Source organism: Bidens hawaiensis, unplaced genomic scaffold (assembly GCF_021521415.1).
Source record: "Bidens hawaiensis isolate Kalapana, Puna unplaced genomic scaffold, B.hawaiensis_p1.1 tig00041170_1, whole genome shotgun sequence".
In the NCBI taxonomy this organism is placed as follows: Eukaryota; Viridiplantae; Streptophyta; class Magnoliopsida; order Asterales; family Asteraceae; genus Bidens; species Bidens hawaiensis.
Window position 1 is genome coordinate 92,407 of NW_027497284.1, and position 23,796 is coordinate 116,202.

Here is a 23,796-nt window from a genome sequence, read left to right on the forward strand (position 1 = left end):
CCCTATAAAAGATGAACAAAAGTTTGATAATGCTAGCCACAAATGAAGCATTAGATTCATTTCCAGTGACTTTTTAGCGCAATACATGATTAGGATAATAACAACTTATATTATGCACGTCCCGTACTATATATATTAACAGCAGCGAGTACCATTGTCACATCATAATTAAACTCATTCAATCTTAATCTCTTACGTTCTCCATCACCAGTTTTAAAAACACCCAACACACTTGAGAACATGAAGCCAAATAAAATGGTTCTGATGGCGGTAATCATGGCGTTTTGCTACCATTATGTGACGGCACACCGCCAGAAGACATATATTGTTCACATGGACAAAACCATTAAACCATCGGTGTTTCCCGACCACCTGGACTGGTATGAAACGTCTATGAGATCGATATCCAAGTCCACATGTATGTTGTATGCTTACGACAAGGTTATGCACGGGTTTTCCACAAGGCTAACAGCTGAGGAACCGGGTTTAATTGAGAAACAACTCGGGATTATTTCGGTTCAAGAAGAGGTGACATACCAGCTTCATACAACTCGGTCACCCGAGTTTCTTGGGCTAGAAAGGAGTGGCATGATGCATTCTGGGTCAGGAATATCAGGTGGTGATGTCATCATTGGAGTGGTGGACACTGGTGTGTGGCCCGGAAGTAAGAGTTTAGATGATACGGGTTTTGGACCCGTTCCTCGTTGGTGGAAAGGCGAGTGTGAAACCGGTACAGGGTTTAACATAACGAGCTGTAACAAAAAATTAATCGGGGCAAGGTATTTTTGGCAAGGGTACGATGTGACTTATGGGCCGATTGATGAAAATCTCGAGTCTAAGTCTCCTATAGATGATGATGTGCACGGAACACATACTGCAACTACAGCAGTAAGTTTTGTAGTCACCGGGGCAAGTCTTTTCGGATTTGAAAAAGGGAAAGCCCGTGGGATGGCCCCACGTGCGAGGCTGGCGGTTTATAAAGCATGTTGGATGAGTGGATGTCTGACTAGTGACCCATTAGCTGCAATGGAGCAGGCGATCATAGATGGTGTTCATATATTATCACTCTCGATAGGTGGTTCGATTTCCGATTATCCCAATGACGTTGTAGCTTATGCGGCATTTAAGGCCGTATCCCATGGAATATTCGTATCCTGCTCAGCTGGTAACGACGGGCCTTCGCCTCTAAGCCTATCAAATGTGGCCCCATGGATAGCTACAATGGGAGCTGGAACTCTAGACCATGATTTCCCGGCTTATGTTACCCTTGGGAACGGAAAGAAATTATCTGGAGTATCACTTTACACTGGGAAACCATTACCAGGTCCAATGATTCCACTCGTGTTTGCTGGTAATCTCACTAACATGACAAATGGCAATACATGTGTACCCGGTTCATTGCCAAGGGGTCGCGTTACTGGGAAAATTGTGTTGTGTGAACGCGGGGTGATTTCTTGGGTGGAAAAAGGGATGGTGGTGAAGGCGGCTGGTGGTGCAGGGATTATTGTAGCAAACACTGAGGCATATGGTGAAGAAATGGTGGCTGACAGCCATCTCATACCAAGCAGCACCGTAGGATATAGAGCTGGTGATGAAATCAAAAGATACATAGTCTTGAATCCTAATCCAACGGCTACGATTACACCCGGAGGAACTAAATTAGGGATCTAGCCATCACCAGTAGTTGCAGCATTTAGTTCCCGTGGTCCGAATCCAATCACACCAGAAATACTCAACCTGACTTCATAGCACCAGAGGTGAATATCTTAGCGGGTTGGACCGACAGAGTAAGTCTAACTGGCTTTACCGAAGACCCACGGCGTACTGAATTTAACATCGTGTCTGGAACGTCGATGTCTTGCCCGCATGTAAGCGGGCTAGTCGCCCTAATCAAGGTAGCTCACCCAGAGTGGAGCCCAGCAGCTATAAAATCAGCACTTATGACCACCGCATATAGCACATACCAACACGGTAAAGGCTTGAAGGATGTTGCAACCAGGATGCCATCAACACCATTTGACCATGGTGCAGGGCATGTGGACCCCGTCTCAGCGCTGATCCGGGTCTTGTATATGATGCCTCGGCTGACGATTACCTAAACTTCCTTTGTGCATTGAATTATAGTTCTAATACTATTAAAATGTTTGGGGGTGGAAGTGCCACGTGTACAACGGGAAAGAAAATGTTGGTGATCAAGAGCTAATTTGTGAGACCAAAAGAATAGAATAAGAACAAGTAATATAAAGAAAGCTTTCAATCGTTTATTGCTTAGTGGAAAGAGTCCATAAACTGGGAAACAAAGATGGCTTATATAACCAAAACCCTAACATTAACAAACTGGAAATCAGGAAAGAAACAAACAATACGCATAACTAGGTCAATAACAAACTTATTGACAACGTTATGATTTATTGAATTTCAAATAACTTCACTGGATCTGGCCCATGCACTCCATCAGCCCATTAACTAACTTGTTTATCCCTTTTGTGAATTATCAACAACACTCCCCCTTAATTCACAATCCATAACACCCAACTTGAATCTGAGGTGAACAAATTTTTCTTGAGAAAGAGCCTTTGTTAACACATCTGCCAATTGATCATGAGTGTCACAATACTCTAGTTTCACTTGCTCCTGATCAACCATGTCCCTGATGAAATGAAATCTTAACTCAATATGCTTAGACTTGTTATGAAACACAGGATTCTTTGATAGACAAATTGCTGATTTACTGTCACAAAAAATGGTTGTTGCCTTGTCTTGTTTCCAGCCCAAATCAGCCAACACCCTTCTAATCCAAATTGCTTGACAAGTAGCACTTGTGGCAGCCACATATTCTGCTTCTATACTTGATAAAGCAACTGTATGTTGTTTCTTTGAACTCCAAGTAATAGCTGCACTTCCAAGAAAGAACACTTGTGTTGAGACACTTTTCCTATCATCCAAACATCCAGCCCAATCACTATCAGTGTACCCTGTGAGGGTTACTACTTGTTTATTCTTCTCAGCTCTTTCAAACACAGCCCATGGTTGTTAGTTCCTGCAAGATACTTCATAATTCGTTTGACAGCACCTAGATGCAGTTTTGAGGGTGCCTGCATAAACCTTGAGACATAGCTCACAGCAAAACCAATATCTGGTCTAGAATGTGTGAGATACATGAGGGCTCCCACCATACTTCGGTAATTAGTAGCATTAACTTTTTGAGCTCCATCTTCCACTTCTAACTTTTCGTTTGTGTTCATTGGAGTGCTTTCAATTTTCTCATTCATCATAGCATACTTCTTTAGCAGCTCTTCGGTATACTTAGCTTGAGACACAAAAATTCCTTCAATAGTTTGAGTGACTTGTAAGCCAAGGAATTAGCTTAGAAGCCCGAGGTCAGTCATCTCAAAGCTTGCCATCATACCCTGCTTGAACTCATTAGCCAAACTGTCACATGAACTAGTATAGATAATGTCATCTACATAAATACAAACATAGATAACTTCATCAGCACTAGTTTTTTTTTATGTAAAGTGTAGGTTCATTGTCACTTCTTCTATAACCATTCATGCAAAAATAAGAATCAATCTTTGCATACCAAGCTCTTGGTGCCTGCTTAAGGCCATAAAGAGCTTTGTACAATACATACACATAATCTTCCTTTCCCTTTGCCTTGTACCCTTCAGGTTGTTCAACAAAAACCTCCTCTTTAAGTTCACCATTCAAAAACGCAGATTTTACATCTAGTTGATACACAGCCCAACCTAATAAGGCAGCAATAGATAACACTATACGAATTGTTTCAAACCTGGCAACTGGTGCAAATGTCTCCTGAAAATCGATACCTTCCTTCTGTGAATACCCCTTAGCTACTAGCCTTGCTTTGTACTTAATTACTTCACCCTTTGGATTCAACTTAGTCTTGTACAACCATTTAACTCCTACTATGTTCTTGTTGTGAGGAGGTTTCACTAGCTGCCAAGTTTTGTTGTGATTAATGGCTTCAAGTTCTTCTTTCATTGCTTCTTTCCATTCAGCCCTTTTGCTAGCTTCATCATAAGTTTGTGGGTCTGTAGTAGAAAGAGCAAACTGACAGGAGTGTAAAACATCTTCTAGATTTCTTACTTTCAACGGGGATGTGCTTGAATCAGTAGGAGCAATCTGGGAATTTACATCAGTTGGGGTGACATATGAAGTGGAGGTATTCATTCTTCCACTTTGTTCAGTAGTTTCATGCTTGTGTTGAGCTTGAGAACCAACGGGAGATTGATTAGTATAATACATAAAATTAAATGAATCGTCACCTGGTGTTAGTTCTTCAGAATCATCGTCAACCAACTGATAGGACTCCCCAATAGTTTTGCCTTCCAGTCCCATTTCTCATTTTCAACAAACTCAACATCTCTCCTTGTCTAAATCTTCCTTGTAGCTGGATCATAAAGCCTATATCCTTTGGTTTGATTTGAGTAACCAATAAAGATACATTTTTCTGATCTTTGATCCAACTTCCTTCTAAGTTGAGATGGAACTAGACCATAAGCAATACAACCAAAGACCCTCATGCTAGTTACCACAGGTTTTCTCCCCATCCGTACTTCAAAAGGATTTTGATTTACAAGAGATTTAGTAGGGGACATGTTAAGGACACGCACTGCCGTGGCTGCAGCCTCTGCCCAAAAATAATTAGGCAGGTGCTTAGCCTTTAACATGCTTCTGGTAAGGTCCAGAACAGTTCTATTACGCCTTTCTGACACACTATTTTGTTCTGGTGTGTAAGGGGCTGTTAACTCTCTTTTTATACCATTCTGCTCACAATAAGAGTTAAACGCATTTGATGTGTATTCCCCACCCCTATCAGTTCTTAATACTTTGATACTATGCCCACTTTGCTTTTCAACAAAAGCTTTAAAAACTTTAAACTTTGTAAATGCTTCAGATTTGTTTTCAATGAAGTAAATCCAACACATCCTTGAATAGTCATCAACAAACAAGATAAAGTACCTACTTCCACCCAAACTTGGAATTTGCATGGGTCCACACACATCAGAATGAACAAGTTCTAATTTGTGTGAAGCCCTCCAAGTATTAATATAAAAGGATTCTTTACTTTGTTTTCCCAACACACAACCTTCACAGAATTCAAAAACTTTAATAGATGGTAAACCATGAACCATACCTTTGTCATGCAACATTTGCAGCCCTCTGTAGTGAATGTGCCCATAACGATTATGCCACAGAATTGACATGTTGTCTTCTGCTATGACTTTAGTGTAAGGCTTGGTCTTTGTAGCATCAAGTAAGAACATATTGTTTGGTGCAAGCATCACTCTAATCATCTCAGTCTGTGATTCTTTGTGGACTATAGAACAAGCACCATCATCAAAGTGTAAGGCAAAGCCCCTTCTCATCAACTGACCAACACTCAAAAGATTATATTCCAACTTAGGTGCATAATAAACATCACTAAGGATTTTAAAACCACCATCAGTTATGTTGATCTTTATATCACCCTTACCTTCAACAGCCACCTGTTTCTTATCTCCCAAATTTATACTAAGCTTGAATGTTTCATCAAGTTTAGTGAATCCCCCTTTAACTCCTGTCATGTGATTACTACATCCCGAGTCTATGAACCATAAAGCGTTGTTAACATGTGAATCAGTGTTAGCCATTAACATAAATACCTCATCCTGTTGTGGCTCCTCTATGCATCCAAGGAACAACATATTGTCTTCATTACCATTTTGTCTTTCATCTTGTTCAGCCACATTTGCATGAGGCTCATCATTGTACCAGCAGTCACGCTTGACATGACCAAACTTATTGCAATGGTAGCATTGAGGACCTCGATTAAAATTAGGATTTCTTGCTCTCCCACGTCCTCTAATTGTTCCACGGCCTCTCCCCCTGGAACCACTATAACTTCCCGCATCGGGATTTCTTCTAGTATTCTGCATAGCCTGTAATGCTTGCTCATCGGTCTTGACCTCAGTATTCACCTCAACTGATCGCCCAATCATTCTCTCTTCCTGGGACTGAAGAGATCCCATTAGTTTTACAGGAGTTAGTTTAGCAAGATCATAAGCAACCTCAATTGAGGGCACCACATAATCAAACTTGGATGTGAGACTCCTTAAAACCTTCTCTACTATCTTCTGATCTGTAATTTCTTCACCAAAGGCACGTTGCTGCCTTACTATTGCCATGACACGAGAGAAGTATTCTCCTACCATCTCTCCATCTTTCATTTGCAGATTCTCAAAATCTCTCCTCAAGCCTTGGAGTTTAACAGCTTGAACTTGAGAATCTCCTTGAAACTCCATTTTTAGGGTTTCCCATGACTCTTTAGCACTTGTTGATGAAGCAATGCGAGAGAACAGCTGATCGTGCACCCCTTGCTGAATAAAAACCAAAGCTTTGGCATCCTTCTTCTTAGCTTCTTTATAGGTCGGTGAATTCCTGTTTGTTTCGGTGATACCCACTTCAATCATATCCCACAGATCTTTGGACATGAGGATAGTCTTCATACGAATGCTCCAATGTTCATAACCCTCCCCCTTAAAGACTGGAACAAAGGATTGGGATGGACTACCAGACACCTCACTCATGATACAATTGATAAACCAAACCCTACCCAGGAATTGATGTACAACCAATGCTCTGATACCACAATGTTGGTGATCAAGAGCTAATTTGTGAGACCAAAAGAATAGAATAAGAACAAGTAATATAAAGAAAGCTTTCAATCGTTTATTGCTTAATTGAAAGAGTCCATAAACTGGAAAACAAAGATGGCTTATATAGCCAAAACCCTAACATTAACAAACTGGAAATCAGGAAAGAAACAAACAATACGCATAACTAGGTCAATAACAAACTTATTGACAACGTTATGATTTATTGAATTTCAAATAACTTCACTGGATCTGGCCCATGCACTCCATCAGCCCATTAACTAACTTGTTTATCCCTTTTGTGAATTATCAACAACAGAAAATACAGGGTGGAAGATCTTAACTACCCTTCGTTTTCAGTTCCTTTGATGACGGTTTATGCGGAAAGTGTCGGAAGCAATGCAGTAGTTAATACTGTTAAGTACACAAGGACTTTGACAAATGTGGGCCCACCTGAAACTTACAAGGTTTGGATATGGTCAAACACAAGGGTTGTGAAGATCAAAGTTGAGCCAGAAGAGCTGATGTTTATTGAAAAAAATGAGAAAAAGGTGTACACTGTGACATTTACAGCTGCTAGTTCCATGGAATCTGGGACTACCGCTTACGGTCGCCTGGTATGGTCTGGTGGAAAATATGTTGTAAGTAGTCCGATAGCTTTTAGCTTGGAACTATTGCTGTAATAATATTGCTTAGATCAAGCAATTTAAATCTGTAACTTTTTCTTCCTTGGCAAATCAAGAAGAGTAAATCAAATAAGTTTTATAAAGTATAACGGTTGATGCAGTTGGAAAAATCAGCTGATGCAGGCATATAATTAGTTACCAATATAAAGATGTCTTAGCTTACAGATTTATGAGGCACCTCATGGTGTGAGATTCAACCATTAACCGAATGTTATTACTGAAACTTATCATTTTATTTTTAATTTAGTATTTTTAAGTTCGTTACCTTATATAACAAGTTATTTTTGAAACTTATCATTTTATTTATTAATATCACATCATTTGAGCAGCATTAAGTAGCATATTCTTTACATGGTCATCAGTCCCAGCTAAAAGCAATTGGACTAGTGACGACGTATTTTCCACCAGACCATGCTAGACGACCAAAGCTGGTAGTTCCTGGAGGCATGGAGCCAGCAATGAATGTCACGGTATACACCTTCTTTTCATTTTTCTTGGTGAAAGTTAGCACTTCTGGCTCAACTTTGATCTTCACAGCATGCGATTTGGACGACGTTGAAACCCTATACGTTGTCAGAGTGCCTACATTGGTCACGGTTCTCGTGTACTTAACCGCGGTTTGTCCTGAATTTGCCGGAAAAGAAACCCCAAAAGATGGGTAGTTGAGATCTTCTGCCCTGTATTTCTTTCCTTTCACACATTCAAAATTTTTATCATATATATTTCTAATATCAGTAGAACTATAATTCAAAGCACAAAGGAAGCTTAGGTAGTCGTTAGTAGAGGTGTCATACACAAGACCCGGATCAAGCATGGAAACAGCGTCAACGTGTCCTGAACCTAGATCAAAGGGAGTTGCTGGCTCTCCAGTTACAACATCCAGTAGCTCTTTACCATTTTTGTATGTGTTATATGTAGTGGTCATAAGTGCAGATTGCATAGCTGCCGGACTCCACTCCGGGTGCGCTATTTTGAGTAGCACTGCTAAACCACTTACATGTGGACAGGCCATCGATGTTCCCGAGTTGAAATTAAACTCGATGCGTGAGCCTGTGGGACTCCGTCTACCGGTCCAACCAGCAAGAATATCCACTCCTGGTGCTATGACATCCGGTTTGAGTAAATAAGGTGTGTCCGGATTTGGTCCCCTGGAACTGAAATTTGCGACAATGGGGGCTGGTTGGACGCCTAATTTGATACCCAGAAATGTAAAATTAGCTTTTGAATTATGATATGTGGCCATATAACTCTTGACCGCATCGTAAGCTCTATTATCTATGACCACCGTTGGTATGACCTCGAACCGGATACCAAGCTCTTTGTAGAGGCAAATCGTATTAGCTAGAATCACTCCTACACCCCCGGCTGCCCTTACTGTCGTACCCTCTAGACCGTGTGGACGCAACCCCATTTCACATATTACAATTTTTCCAGTAGCACTTCCTGGTGGAAAGGAACCCGGAAAACATAGACTACCATTTGTTTTGTTACTGATACTACTAGCAAAGACCAGTGGCACCATGGAACCAGCTGATAGTGGTTCCTCACTAGTATATAATGATGCTCCGGATATTTTCTTTCCATTGCCAAGGGTAACATAGGCAGGAAAATCGCGGTCCAGAGTTGATGCTCCAACTGTAATTACCCATGGGGCGACATTCTTTAAGGTACCAGGAGTGAACCCGTCATTACCTGCAGATGTTGATACGAATATGCCATGGGATACCGCCTTAAATGATCCAATAGAAACGAAATCAGAAAAAAAGTCCAAAACCGAGCTTCCAAGGGACACTGATAATATATCAACACCATCGGTAATTGCTGTTTCAAATGCCGCTATTATGTCACTGCCAGTACATCGTGGTCCTCTGAGCCAGCATACTTTGTAAACAGCCAACCTAGCATGAGGAGCCACCCCACGTGCGGTTCTGTTTGCATAACCAAAGAGATTGGCCCCGGTGACTGCTGAACCAACTGCTGTTGTCGCACAATGTGTTCCATGTCCTTCATCGTCCACCGGAGACCTAGATTCCAAATTCTTATCAAATGTTCCATTGAGCGCGGCTTCATATGCATTCGAGAAATACCTCGCACCGATTAATTTCATATTACAACTAGATTTGTTGAAGCCTGGACCGGATTCACACTTACCCTTCCACCTGCTAGGAACCGGTCCAAACCCGGTATCATCTAGACTCTTACTGGCGGGCCATATACCGGTGTCCACCACTCCAACAATGACATCACTTCTGCAGTTGGACTCCGGAAGCGATATCACATCAACGTCGATTCTATCTAGTCCAAGAAACTAGGTGATCGTGTTGTATGAAGCTGATATACCGGCTCTTCTCGAACAGACACAATCCCGTGTTGCTGTTTAAGCAACTCGGCTTCATCAACGGTGAGCCTTGTGGAGAAACCGTGCATAACCTTGTCGTAGGCATACAACATATCTGTGGGCTTGGACACCGATGATCTCAGTGTCTCTTCATACCAGTGCAGGTGGTTGGAAAAAGGCGATGGCATCACGGACTTGTCCATGTGAACGATATATGTCTTCAGATGGTGTTTTGGGTCTGCAGCCGCCTGACGGTAGCAAATTAGTGCCATAATTGCCATCAGGACAATCAGGACAATAATCCTAATTGGCTTCATCGTTTCTTCTTAATTAGATTTTTATATTTCAGTGAGATTGCTGTTGCTATTTATAAGAGAAAAAGATTTATTCTTTGTGTGGTTATTAAGAACAAATATAATAAAGACTGAAGTGTAAGTTTTAAAATTCTAAGCAGAGGAATGAGCCAAGCTTAACGGGTCAGGAGTATCTAGAATTATTGAATAAAGTCATTGGTCAAGGCTAGCTATTGCCAACGGAGCTGTTTATTTTTGAAAAGTAGGTATAATTAGTTTGCTTTTAGTTTCGCTAAGCGTTTATATTTCAAATAATTGCTAGATGCATTGAAAAATTAATACGAATCTTCTGTCTAAGTTCTTGAATTTTATGCATTATATACAATCCAATACCCTAACACATAATGGGTGGTTAAAAAATAAAATATAAGTCAGAGCAGCCACAAATGGCATCCGAACCCGAGGTCCGGCTGAGGTGGCTTGGAGGAGGACGAGGGGTGGGATGGACTCCACCACTGTGGAGGAAAGTCTGTGAACGGAGGTATGTGGCTGCGGACTATTGAGCGGGCAAGGAGTGTGGACTGATGGGTCAATCCCTCTCACATATACATTTTATATGTACAGTTTTAATATTTTTTTAATAGGGTTTGTGGAGGTCTATTGTTGTGGAAGGACATTAGGTTTTTTTTTGAAAAAAGTTGGGAATCTAAAGTAGCGGACGGTTTGTAAAAGGTTTGCTGTTGTGGGTGCTCTCGTTGAGTTCGGACCTGGAAGAAAACCATCATTATTGGGCCTCTCGCATGGGACATAAGTAGATTAGAACCATTCATGTGTACTTCCACAATCATTATCATATTACTAAGAGTGAAGTTTTAGTTTTGAAATCTATTCGATATCTTCATTAAAAATCTGAAATGGCAGGTTTAGGATGTAACCTAATAACCCTATCATGTACATTAATCAAGTCAGAAAATGATGGATAACTAATGACTTGAATGTAATGTTGCGAATAATCTAGACTAGAGGAATGGGTCAAGCATAACAACAGGGTTGTCTCTTAGATTTCTGGTGCCCAAGATGATACCTAAAAACTGGCGCCCTTATGGGCCAAGAAAACACACTATTAGGTTATATTTCCAAATCAATTAATAGGCTTAGATCAAATAACATATTATTTTATCATTTTGTGTTTAATAATCTTATTCAGAATTTTTGAGCCATTATTGGTTTTTATAAGTCATTTTCAGCCCAGTTCACCTATTAATGTTAATAAACAATCGTGCTCTAGGTGCCGGGCGAGCTCTGTGTGAGGTCTGGGCTAGCCCCGCCTAACAAGTTGCAAGTATCTAATTAAGGAATATATATGTTTACTAGCTTTTGAACCCGTGTATTACACGGGTTTTGTCAAATGATAAAGATAAATAAGGTCTGTTATTTCAGTTTTGATTCTCAAAATACTTGTGAATTATTAATGTATACTTAATGGAAAAAACAAACAGGGTTAACGAAAGGTACTAAAATAACATGATTTTGGAAACACCAGGTGTTAATTCGTAAGAAATTTAAAAAAAGAGACTAAAGTTGTGTAGTTGGTCAAACCTTAAGTATGGAAATGACACTTAACAATAATGAATATGATTCACACTATGTTATAACCCATTTGACAAAATGGTTTTGACCCATGGCCCATGATTAGCTAGAATGAATGAGATGAGAGATTAGGAATTAGATGAAATGTAGGCTTAACACCTAAGCTTTAACATTTTCTTTTATTAGTATTGTAAGATAAGATAAGATTTATGTAAATTAGTTGGTTTACTTTCACTTCCTTTGCTCTATTTAAACGGTTTGTATTCCAAATAAATGCTGAAATGTTGGTGAAAAGGTTTAGTCTAAGCCCCACACCTCCTGTTGGGTTTGAAGTAGACGAGCCTCAGATGGGCAAGGATATTGATCTCGTAGGCGTTTCATAACATTCTAGGTGGTTGGATAACACCAATGATCAAGGGCTTTGTCCATGAGAACAATATGTCTTGTGGTGGCTGTCAACACATTATTGTAGCAAGAAATGAGGTAAACATTCATTGGCTTCATGTTTTTAAATTTTTTTTGGGTGTTTTTGACACTGGTGGTGACCATAAGATATTAAGACTGGATGAGGACTGTAACTGTGAAATGATAATGTTATTCATTGATTTAAAGTGAGTGGACCAAGTGACAGGACCCCTAGTTAATGCTGAAATCAAAGTTTAAGGATGAAATTGATTATATAAATATAGATGAAATTAATTTAGGGGGATGACACCTTCATCGGCAGTGAGAAGAGGGGATCAGCCATTTTGAGGATCCCAAGTAAAAAATCCGAGTTCTTTCCCTTAATAAAACCAAAGTTGTCCATATATATAATATATTTGACATAATGGAACTTATATAACATCTAATCTATAATAATATATATAAACGAAGACCCTAAAATCCTACGTGTCGTAATGTGGTCGCTCCCCCTTTTATGGAACCACCGGATTTCTTAATTTTTAAATGGAGGCCTCTCATTGATTTAACCCAAATTCATGGGTATGGGTCTTACCAAAACCAGATAGCTCTTAAACGGGTTATAACATCTCATTAAATTAAAAATTAATCTTACCAATTATTTGATATGAAAATCCTATAAACTAGGGATATAATAAAATTTAATATCCAACTTAAAAAGAAAAAGATATTATTTATAATTAATAAACAATTTTATAGTAAAAAACATAAGCGGGCGATGGGTCACCAAATCCAGATACCTTTTAAACGGATTATAACATATTATTTATTTATGAAACCCTTTTATCATCAAACCCTTAGTATATTATTAACTTTCTTACAATAAAGAAAATTAAAATCCAAAAAATAAATATTAAAAAATGAAAAATGTAAAACAACCATTCTTTCAAGCCATTAGATTGCTTTATTTGTAAATGAAGGTTTTTCACGCATTTGACACGAATTCACGAGTAAAGGTCTCACCAAACCTAGATAGCTCTTAAACGGTTTATAACATCTGATTATATTAAAAAATAATCTCATCAAATATTTGATGTGAATATCCTATAAAATTAGAATATACTAAAAATTAATATCCTATTTATTTTAAAAAAAAAAAGATATTATTTATAATTAAGAAACAATTTTATAATAAAGAAAATAAACGGGTAATGGGTATCACCAAACTCAGATAGCTTTTAAACAGTATTATAACATATCATTTATTTGTGAAACCATTTCATCATTAAACCTCAAGTATATTAATTATTAACTTTCTTACAATAAATAAAATTAAAATCCAAATATACATATATAAATATTAAAAACGAATAATGTAAACGAAGACCCTAAAATCCTACGTGTCGCTCCCCCCTTTTATGGAAGCCACCAGATTGCTTAATTTTTAAAGGAAAATTGGTTTTTATTGGTCCCAACTTTTTCATTTTTGTCGGCGCTGGTCACAACTTTCATTTTGGCTGGCAACAGTCCCAATTTTAACATTCGTTTCTTCCACCAGTCCGCGACTAACGGAGTACTAACTCCGTTATGTTTTTGCTGACATGTCCGTCTGAGTTGTCAAAAAAATGTTACGTGGCAGCCACCTCCCCACACCACCGTCCCACCGCCACTCCCGCCACCCCCACCACCACCGCCCAACGCCGCATCGGCAATTCCTTCGACTTCTCCGACGAGTCCACCTTCGCTGTCAAATGGGCCGTCAAGTCCTAATTGGTATTCCCGGTTCTCTCTTAAGTCCTAATCGAATAATCGATTCCATTACACTACAAACCGGTCTAGTCCCAACTCACAAATCACAATTCACCGTCAATTGTTATCTTCTTGTAGCTGTAGATGATGAAAATGGCGACTCTCGCCGGAATTGGCATCAACGCCGGCTAAGGCACTCGATTAACTCTCCCATCGTCAAGGCTACTCCGTTCGTCAGTACAAACCCACAAAACTAGCAACACTTTTTTTGTTAGTATCTCCATTGTTCGAAACTGACGTTCTCAATACCCGCATCAATTTCAGACGACAACAACATTGTGTACAACCGACAAGTCCTTGTTCGATTCACTCCGTCTCCCACCGGTTACCTCCACTTAGGCGGCGCCATAACTTCTCTGTCCAACTACCTTTACAGAATTAGGGCTTACAGAGTGTGATTAGGGCTTGAGAGTGTAATGGATTCAATTATTCGTTTAGGGCTTGAGAGAGAATTAGGGATACAAAAGTGTGAATGAACATTTAGAGAGATTATGGTTTAGTATAAAGAACATAAACAGAGTTATAGCCACGTAGGCTGCCATGTCATAGCCTTTTGACAACTTAGATGGACACGTCAGCAAAAACATAACGGAGTTAGTACTCCGTTAGTCGTGGACTGGTGGAAGAAACGAATATTAAAGTTGGGACCGTTGCCAACCGAAATGAAAGTTGAGACCAGCGCCGACAAAAATGAAAAAGTTGGGACCAATAAAAACCAATTTTCCATTTTTAAATGGAGGCCTTTCATTGATTTAACCCAAATTCATGGGTATGGGTCTTACCAAAACCAAATAGCTCTTAAACGGGTTATAACATCTCATTAAATTAAAAATTAACCTTAACAGTTATTTGATATGAAAATCCTATAAAATAGGGATATACTAAAATTTAATATTCAATTTAAAAAGAAAAAGATATTATTTATAATTAATAAACAATTTTATAATAAAAAACATAAGCGGGTCATGGTTCACAAACTCCAAATGGCTTTTAAATGGGTTATAGCATATCATTTATTTATGAAACCCTTTTATCATCAAACCCTTAATATATTATTAACTTTCTTACAATAAAGAAAATTAAAATCCAAAAAATAAATATTAAAAAACAAAAAATGTAAAACAACTGTTCTCTCAAGCTATCAGATTGCTTTATTTGTAAATGAAGATTTCTCACGCATTTGACCCGAATTCACTGATAAAGGTCTCACCGAACCCAGATAGCTCTTAAACGGGTTATAACATCTCATTATATTAAAAATTAATCTCATCAAATATTTGATACGAAAATCCTATAATATAGGGATATACTAAAAATTAATATTCTATTTTATTTAAAAAAAAAGATATTATTTATAATTAAGAAACAATTTTATAATAAAGAAAATAAACCGGTAATGGGTATCACCAAACCCAGATAGCTTTTAAACCGGATTATAACATATCATTTATTTGTGAAACCATTTTATCATTAAATTTCAAGTATATTAATTATTAACTTTCTTACAATAAATAAAATTAAAATCCAAATATACATATATAAATATAAAAAACGAATAATGTAAAACAACCCCCGTAATACGAGGAATAAAATCTAGTCAATTTATAAAGCAGAAGGTGCTTTTGTCATGGAACTCAGACCAGAGTTTTAAAGAAATTTTGACCTAATGAGGTGTAGGATAACACCTCGATCAACAATTCAATAAACAAAGGACCGTGTCTAAATAAGTAAAATCAAAGAAATCCCTATACAACGACCACAAGGTAAAAAGGGGACCACATTATCACACCAGAATAAACAAATCCCTTTATTATGTGTTCTCTCTCTCTCTCAAAGATCTCTAGTTCATTAATCGTTTTAACATTAACAAGAGTCAAAGAACGACTTACGTGAATTGAATTTGTTCTAAGTAACCATGGCCACATTATATATATGCCAACAGAACGAAACAACTTGCGAACAAAAAATGTGAAACAAGGCTACACATTTAGAGAAAAATATGAAACAACCAATACAAATACAAACATGATAATTATATCAAAACTAATGGGTGAACCCGTTCTATAAGTTGTAATTTTCAAACATAATAAGGTCACTACAAACACCAATCTGATAGTGCTACCAATCAACCATCACGTATGTTATTCATACCTGCAATATAGTCTGGGCAGAGCTGGACACCGTGGGCTCTCCAATTTAGGGAGTGTGGTGGTCTAAACACAATCAAGTCGTTGTTCCAAAAAAATAAAATATCCAACAATTAAGTGCCTACCTTTTTTTGAAGTTTTGTTATTGGTCCAAGCTAAATTCAGAATTACCCATTTGATCCAATTCTACACAAGTTAGTATCCATAAACATTACCATAGCCTTTTCGTTTGGCCCAATTTTCTTTGTTATCATCAAGATTAGCTCAATACTAAACAGCCTTCCATTCTCTTAACATTCGGTCCAACCACTTTAAATTACAGTATTTATTTACTCTTATAAGAAAAACCGGTAGTTTGTCTTGAAGGGTTAGAAAATGTTTATACGGGACAATGAAATCCTTAAAAACATTATAACACAAGAAATAAAGTAAATACTCAAGCAAAATGTACATGCGTCTGGATCCATATACAATTGGCAAATAGCGGACATGTCATTGTGCCATGCGCCAGTCTCAAGTCATATGTCATGGGCGTCGCTCCCTGAGAATGGTTCAGACATATAATGGTTTTCTTCTCTTGCCTTCCTGTTTAGTATTCTTCCCATCTATATAATGGTAATTTATATGCATATATAAGATGGTTTTTAGAGCAGATGGTCTCCCTAGAAGGTTTGCATACATCCCATTATTTGCCAGGCTCTACTAATAGCAATTGCAATTGATGGAATTTTCACCGGATAATGATTAATCTTTATTTCACAAAGTTCTTTGTTTAACAATACGTACTGTTATTTACCTTTAGCTATAATATATATTAGTTCAATTGCTGTTAAAAAAAACAAACATATTAGTTCAATTAACAAATCAAATATTCAAAATCATGACACTGTTATTTATTATGTAATATTTATTTTATAGTATGTTACCCATATTGAAAGTTCTCTCAAAATTTTGTTAAACTCTCACATTCTATATCTTTCTTTTTTTTAATCTCTAGCTGTCTATATATTTTCTTTTTTCTTTTTCATTCTTCAATACTTGAGTTACAAACTCAAATGCTTATTATACCATTATAAGCTATAATGATGAGGAAAGATAAGTCTTATGATTATGGTCCGTTTGATTGATGAAATTTAATAAAATTTATGTTGGAATTGGAAAACATTTCATTCATGATTCTGTTTAATTGTCATTAAAGGAAATGCATATGAAAAATTTTCCATTAATCAATGGAATTCAACTTTCCTTCACTAGGGTAAAGGATTTTCCATTAATCAATTACTAGAGTCACCCGCACGTCCCCAACTAGGAATCCAGCAGCGCTGATGAAATATAGGTCAAGTTGTAGGTGAGCACAATCATTGTATCGAGCAGTGAACCGAGACCTAAAACAATGATCCGATGGAGCATCCATGATGAAAAATACATGGCGAAGGATACGATTGAGCTTCTGAACAATTCTGGAAATAAACGATGATGACATGTGCGTACAAGAAAACCCAGGAGGAGATGTGAGGGATTTGTGGGATAATCTAGCAAATTTAACTTATTATATTCCAGTTTCATTAACAACTTTTCAAACCAAACACAATACAATTTCATGTTGGAATTAATTCCAATTCCAAATGCAATTCCATCTCTTATCAAAAGAAATTCGGCGAACCAAATGAGACCTAAGAATCACTATTGTAAAAGCTCTAAAATTTAAAGATAGAGATATATAGAGATGGAAGATGAAAAGCGAAACAATCACTTAAATTTAGAGACAAGGACAAAGAAAGAGACACAATGATAACATCTTTACCAATATCATATCACTAGTTTCAAACGAATATTGAAAAAGAAAACAATGCATTATTTATTACTTAGCTTATGGGTCGGAGTCTCTTTTACTCAATAGTTTGATAGTCAATCCCAGCTAAAAGCAATTGGACTAGTAACAACATATTTTCCACCAGACCATGTTAGATGACCAAAGCTAGTGGTTCCAAGAGGCATGGAGCCAGCAATGAATGTCACACTATACATCTTCTTTTCATTTTTCTTGATGAAGGTAAGCTCTTCTGGCTCAACTTTGATCTTCACAGAATCCGTCTTTAACGATGATGAAACCTTGTACGTCATCGGAGTGCCTACATTAGTCAGAGTCCTTGTGTACTTAACTACGGTCTGTCCAGACACTGCGGGCAATGGAACCGCAAAAGACGGGTAGTTAAGATCTTCCTCTCTATATTTCTTTCCTTTCACACATTTAAAACTTCCATCAAACACCTTGATAGAGTTAGAACTGTAATTCAAAGCACAAAGGAAGCTTAGGTAGTCGTCGCTAGAGGCATTATAAACAAGACCGGGATCAAGGGCAGAGACTGGGTCAACATGTCCTGCACCTAGATCAAAGGGGGTTGCTGGCTTCCCGGTTGCAACGTCCAACAGCTCTTTGCCATTTTTGTATGTGTTATATGCAGTGGTCATAAGTGCAGATTGCATAGCCGCTGGACTCCAGTCCGGGTGCGCTATTTTGAGTAGAACTGCTAACCCACTTACGTGTGGACACGCCATCGATGTCCCTGAAATGATATTAAATTCGGTGCGGCGAGAATCAATTGTGAGGCCCGTAGGACTCACTTTACCAGTCCAACCCGCAAGAATACTCACACCTGGTGCTATGACATCCGGCTTAAGTAAATGTGGTGTTAATGGATTTGGACCCCTGGAACTGAATTTTGCTACTATAGGAGATGGGTGAACGCCTAATTTGGTTCCTTGAAATGTAAATTTAGCCTTTGAATTATGATTTGAAGCTATGTACTTCTTGATAGCATCATGGGCGATGTTATTTACAACCACGGTTGGTAAAACTTGGAGGTCGAGTTCCAGCTCTTTCAACAGGTAAGCAGTGTTCGCGAGTATCATTCCTGCACCACCGGCTGCCTTTACCACCATACCCTTTTGCACATCTGAAAACAATCCCATCTCACACATCACAATTTTTCCTGTAACACTTCCAGGTGCGAATGAGCCTGGATAACATACACTACTATTTGTTTTGTTACTCACACTACCAGCAAACACTAGTGGCACCATGGAACGTGATAATGGTTCCTCACTAGTGTAAAATGATACTCCAGATAACTTCTTCCCATTTCCAAGAGTAATATACGCAGGAAAATCACGGTCCAGACTTGCTGCTCCAACCGTCACCACCCATGGGGCGACGTTTTCTACCGTTAACGCACCAGGCCCATCATTCCCAGCAGAGAATGAAACAAATATTCCATGGGATACCGCCTTAAATGCACCATAAGCATAGGTATCCTCAAAATAATCCATTACAGGTTTGCCAATTGAGAGTGATAATATATCGACACCATCAATAATTGCCTTCTCTAATGCAGCGAGGACGTCACCGCCAAAGCATCCTCCGAGCCAGCATGCTTTATAAACGGCCAATCTCGCATGTGGAGCCATCCCACGTGCGGTTCCTTTTGCATAACCAAAGAGACTAGCGCCAGCGACTGCTGAACCAGCTGCTGTCGTCGCAGTATGTGTTCCATGTCCTTCATCGTCTAAGGGAGATCTCGATTCCACACTCTCGTCAATTGTCCCGTTGTTCCACACTTCATATGATTTCAAGAAATATCTTGCACCGATTAACTTTCGATTACAAAATGATTTTTTGAAGCCTTTACCGGCCTTACACTTGCCTTATTAAACACAATGTAATTAAAGAGATGTTAGAGGTAGTGCTATGTAAATATAGAATTAAATATATATAATATTCTTTCTTTGTAAATTATCAATAACTTACCTTTCCACTTGATGGGTATAGGACCAAACCCGGTATCATCTAGACTCTTTCCGGGCCACACACCGGTGTCCACCACTCCAACGATGACATTGCTTCCGGAGTTGAACTCCGGAAGCATCACATCACTTCTTTCTAATCCAAGAAACTCGGGCGACCGTGTTGTGTGAAGCTGGTATATAGGCTCTTCATGAACAGACAAAATCCCATGTTGCTGTTTAAGTAGGTTTGCTTCATCAACGGTGAGCCGGGCAGAGAAGCCATGCATAACCTTGTTGTAGGTATACAGCATATTGGAGGACTTGGACACCGATCTCATTGTGGTTTCATACCACTGCAAGTGGTTAGAAAATGGGGACGGCATCACAGACTTGTCCATGTGAACGATATACGTCTTTTGATCAAGGTGTTTCCAGTCGGAAGCAACGTAGCGGTAGCAAAATACCGCCAATAGTACTGCAATCAGGACAGCATTTCTAAGATTCATAGTTATAAAGATTTTTGGGTTTGATCTGAAGTGTGATGAAACATGAATGTGCTATTGTTATTTATAATCATTTGCCACTGGAAAAGAATAATCTTATCTAGTATGTGTGTGGTATCACCATTAAAGTTTTTTTTTCCTCCTTTCCAAACAAGATGCCATCATCAATAAAAACAAACAGTACGTATTTGATATTATTTTTTGGCCAAAAGAGGGGATCTATCCTTATGAAAGGATGTCTTAAGGATATTTAGTGTGTAATGTGCCTCTATATCCATATAAATAAGGTATTCTACTGTTGTCGAGTGTTAGCGACGAGTCACGTATCACCTTTTATTTATGCACTATCCCTCAGCAAAACACCTCACGTGTATTGCCTGTTTGTCACGTATGATCAATAGAACGTACGTTTATAATTAAAATGAGTATAAATCATACGTGGATAAGCATTGTGTATTCCCGTAATATTTTGGGTATCTAGTTCCTATTTAATGCATGAAGTCTGCAATTAAAATGAGTTATACTTTACATATTTAGGATATCTGGTTGCTAAAACACCATGATGATAAAAATGGGAATTAGGATGTACGTTCATGGTTCGGTTATTATTATTATTATTATTATTATTATTATTGTTATTGCTGCTGCTGTTATTGTTGTTGTTGTTATTATTATTATCATAATAGTATTATTAAATAACTCTTAAATTATTTAAGAATTTGAAATAACTCTTAATAACTGACATTTTTTATAAAAAATTTGTATGTTAATATTATTTGAGTGTAGTTTTATCCCTTTTTATATCTGAATTTACGATTACGTATAATTATGAAAATTAGTTTTTATACATATCTAAATTTTTATTTACATATATGTAAATTTGTTATTACTTAATTTTATACATATATAAACTTGTGATTTTTATATGTAATAAAAATTTTTAAATAAAATATGATAAAATTAGTCCCAAACAATATTAATATATGAAAAAAATTTTAAAAAAATGTTTGATTGTTATGAGTTTCAAAAAGTTCTAAACTTTTTTAGATTTTTGAAATGATACTAACCGTATATATATATATATATATATATATATATATATATATATATATATATAAGAATGAGTTAAAGGATCTCTTAAATTTTTAAGAGGTGCATAAGACCATGCAAAAGTATGATACACAATACATAAGTTTATGAGATTTTAGTATTAATATAGTATTTTGTCACCTCTTCTACGATTAGCAATATTTGATTAAAAATATTTACAAATATAGTTCTTTTAATTTTAATTATATTTTATCAATTTATATAATAGTCACACATTTACTTTATGTTCTAAATTAATTACCCCTACGACTTTTAAATAGCTATAATTTTTTAACACGTTAATATTTTTTCAAAAAAAAAATTACATCATAAAAACGAACATTTTATTCTCTTTAATTTGAGTATAATATTGTTATACTTCGTAAATTTTAAAACTTAACATGTTAGTGATTACCAGTTAAGACCGGCAAACGGGTCGGTTCGGGTCATGGGTCATAAATGGTTACGGTCAAACATGTTGTTTTGGGTAAAACTCAACAAGTGCAATTTCATAACTAAATTAGTAAGTGAGGTATGGTGCTTGATCGAAAATGAATGTAAAATGCTATAACACAAGGATTTGTTGCGAGGAAAAAACCTGTTATTCTGAGGATAATAAGAAAAAAAACTCTGGGCAGTGAAAACTATCACCACCAGTTTATTAATAATCGAAAAAGGTTACAAGTGTTAGAGCTTTTCTCTTTGGATCGTGTTACAGAGTAATGCTATAGCTAGAGTGAAAGTTGTGTATGTGGAATGATCCAAGGTTAGCTCTATTTATACAAAATAAAAGCTAACAATAAGTCCTAAAAAACAGGAAATGAAAGATTAAATCAAAAAATGTCCGTTGTCTTCCATTTAGCACGTTTTTTAAGTAGTTGCCGAGTGGTCCGAGTCTTCAGGAGATCATGTGAACGTTATATGCCTTGTAAACATCAAATAAAATGATTGAACCGTTAGTTAAACAATATATTAAGAAAACCTGTTGCTTGTGAAGATACTATATCCCGAAGTTATCCTGAATATATTGCCTGTTGAGGATACCGAAGATTTGATGCCTAACAATTGTCCCCAAAATTGATGGCTGTAAAAGTGGTTTACAGCTGTTGATTTTTGAATTTCGAAGATTAAGTAGATTATCCGCACGTGTCGATCATCCATAAAACCTGTCAGAACCCTTGGTTATCCTTATATTTATCCCGGATAAATAATTCAAACCTTATCCGATCACTTATCCAGGTAATCTACTCTCTCTCTCTCTCTCTCTCTCTCTCTCTCTCTTTATTCTTCATCTTCAAACGTTATGAGTATCAAACTCCAACCCTCTGGCATCGAGGATTTTGCCTCGCAAGACCTTCTTAAAAATCTTGTTAATGAGGTGTGTACCTACAATAACACGGATATTGAAAATCTTAAAGCCAAAGTATGTTTTCCTCCAGGAACCATCTTTAGACCCTTTGATCATTCAATTACATCTGACATGGTTTCGAAATCTTGGATCTGCTTTCCTTATTTGCCGTTTAAAATTGGCTTCACCTACCCTTTTCCAGCTTTTTACCATCGATTTTTTTAGGAAGACCGGCCTTAGCTTTATCCAAACAATGCCCATGGTTTGGAGAACCTTGTATGTACTCGAGAAACTGATCTCCGACCATGCTCTTGACTTCACCCTTTCAGAGTTGGCCTTTGTTTACGACCTCCGCAGCCATGGTTCCTCTCGTTACCTTCTCAAGACCAAATCTGACCGAACCCCTCTTGTTCTGAGGAATACTCAGAACAATGATCAGTGGAAAAAACAGTTTTTCTTTATAAAGAGGGATTCTCTTCTGGATCCCGCAAGCCTTCGTTATGTTTGGGTTACAAAAAGTAGGATACGTTATCCTGAAACAGTATGTTGAAATGTATCATACTAACATGTTTCTCTTCTTGTTCTTTCTGCAGCTCTAAAGTATATCACTGTTAGAAATAACCGAATCTACCCATGTAGAGGTTCCCGAGTATGTTGGAAGTTTTCCTCTGGATTGAGTGTTCTTATTCGGAATTGGCGGAGGACCAGGGTTAACATTTGAAGCAGTGCTGACCACCACAGCAAAGATGGAACTGTTTTTGGTTATGAAGACATGATGAGGGGATAAAGGTGATGGATAACGAAATAAACGGTTTTGAAAGATTGAAGCATCGGTTGCCCCACGATGTGCACCAAATTGTTTTGGGTAAAAATCAACAAGTGCAATTTCGTAACCATATTAGTACGTGAGGTATGGTACTTGATCGAAAATGAACGTAAAAATGCTATAACACAAGGATTTGTTGCGAGAAAAAAACCCGTTATCCTGAGGATAACAAGAAAAAAACCCCGGGCGGTGAAAACTATCACCACTAGTTTATTAATAATCGAAAAGGGTTACAAGTGTTGGAGCTTTTCTCTTTGGATCGTGTTATAGAGTAATGCTATAGCTAGAGTGAAATTTGTGTGTGGAATGATCCATGGTAT

At 37.5% G+C, this 23,796-nt stretch overlaps 1 protein-coding gene and 2 pseudogenes across 1 annotated transcript; 1 reads left to right on the forward strand and 2 right to left on the reverse strand.

Moving 5' to 3' along the window:
• Nucleotides 1-200: 200 nt before the first annotated feature.
• On the forward strand, nt 201-7,480 carry LOC143592729 (subtilisin-like protease SBT1.7 pseudogene; annotated as a pseudogene).
• A 223-nt stretch (nt 7,481-7,703) lies between these two features.
• LOC143592730 (subtilisin-like protease SBT1.7 pseudogene) lies at nt 7,704-10,000 on the reverse strand (annotated as a pseudogene).
• A 7,733-nt stretch (nt 10,001-17,733) lies between these two features.
• On the reverse strand, nt 17,734-20,229 carry LOC143592734 (subtilisin-like protease SBT1.7). Its single transcript, XM_077072580.1, has 2 exons — nt 19,733-20,229; nt 17,734-19,628 (listed from the first exon to the last, which is right to left on the reverse strand). The coding sequence occupies exons 1-2, from the start codon at nt 20,214-20,216 to the stop codon at nt 17,833-17,835; spliced, it is 2,280 nt and encodes a 759-aa protein (XP_076928695.1). The 5' UTR covers nt 20,217-20,229; the 3' UTR covers nt 17,734-17,832.
• Nucleotides 20,230-23,796: the final 3,567 nt, after the last annotated feature.

Bases quoted from the DNA above. Each gene is read 5' to 3' on its own strand.
- LOC143592734 (XM_077072580.1), bottom strand. From the start codon at position 20,216: ATGAATCTTAGAAATGCTGTCCTGATTGCAGTACTATTGGCGGTATTT. The intron at 19,629-19,732 runs GTAAGTTATTGA...GTGTTTAATAAG, and splicing joins TATACCCATCAAGTGGAAAG to GCAAGTGTAAGGCCGGTAAA.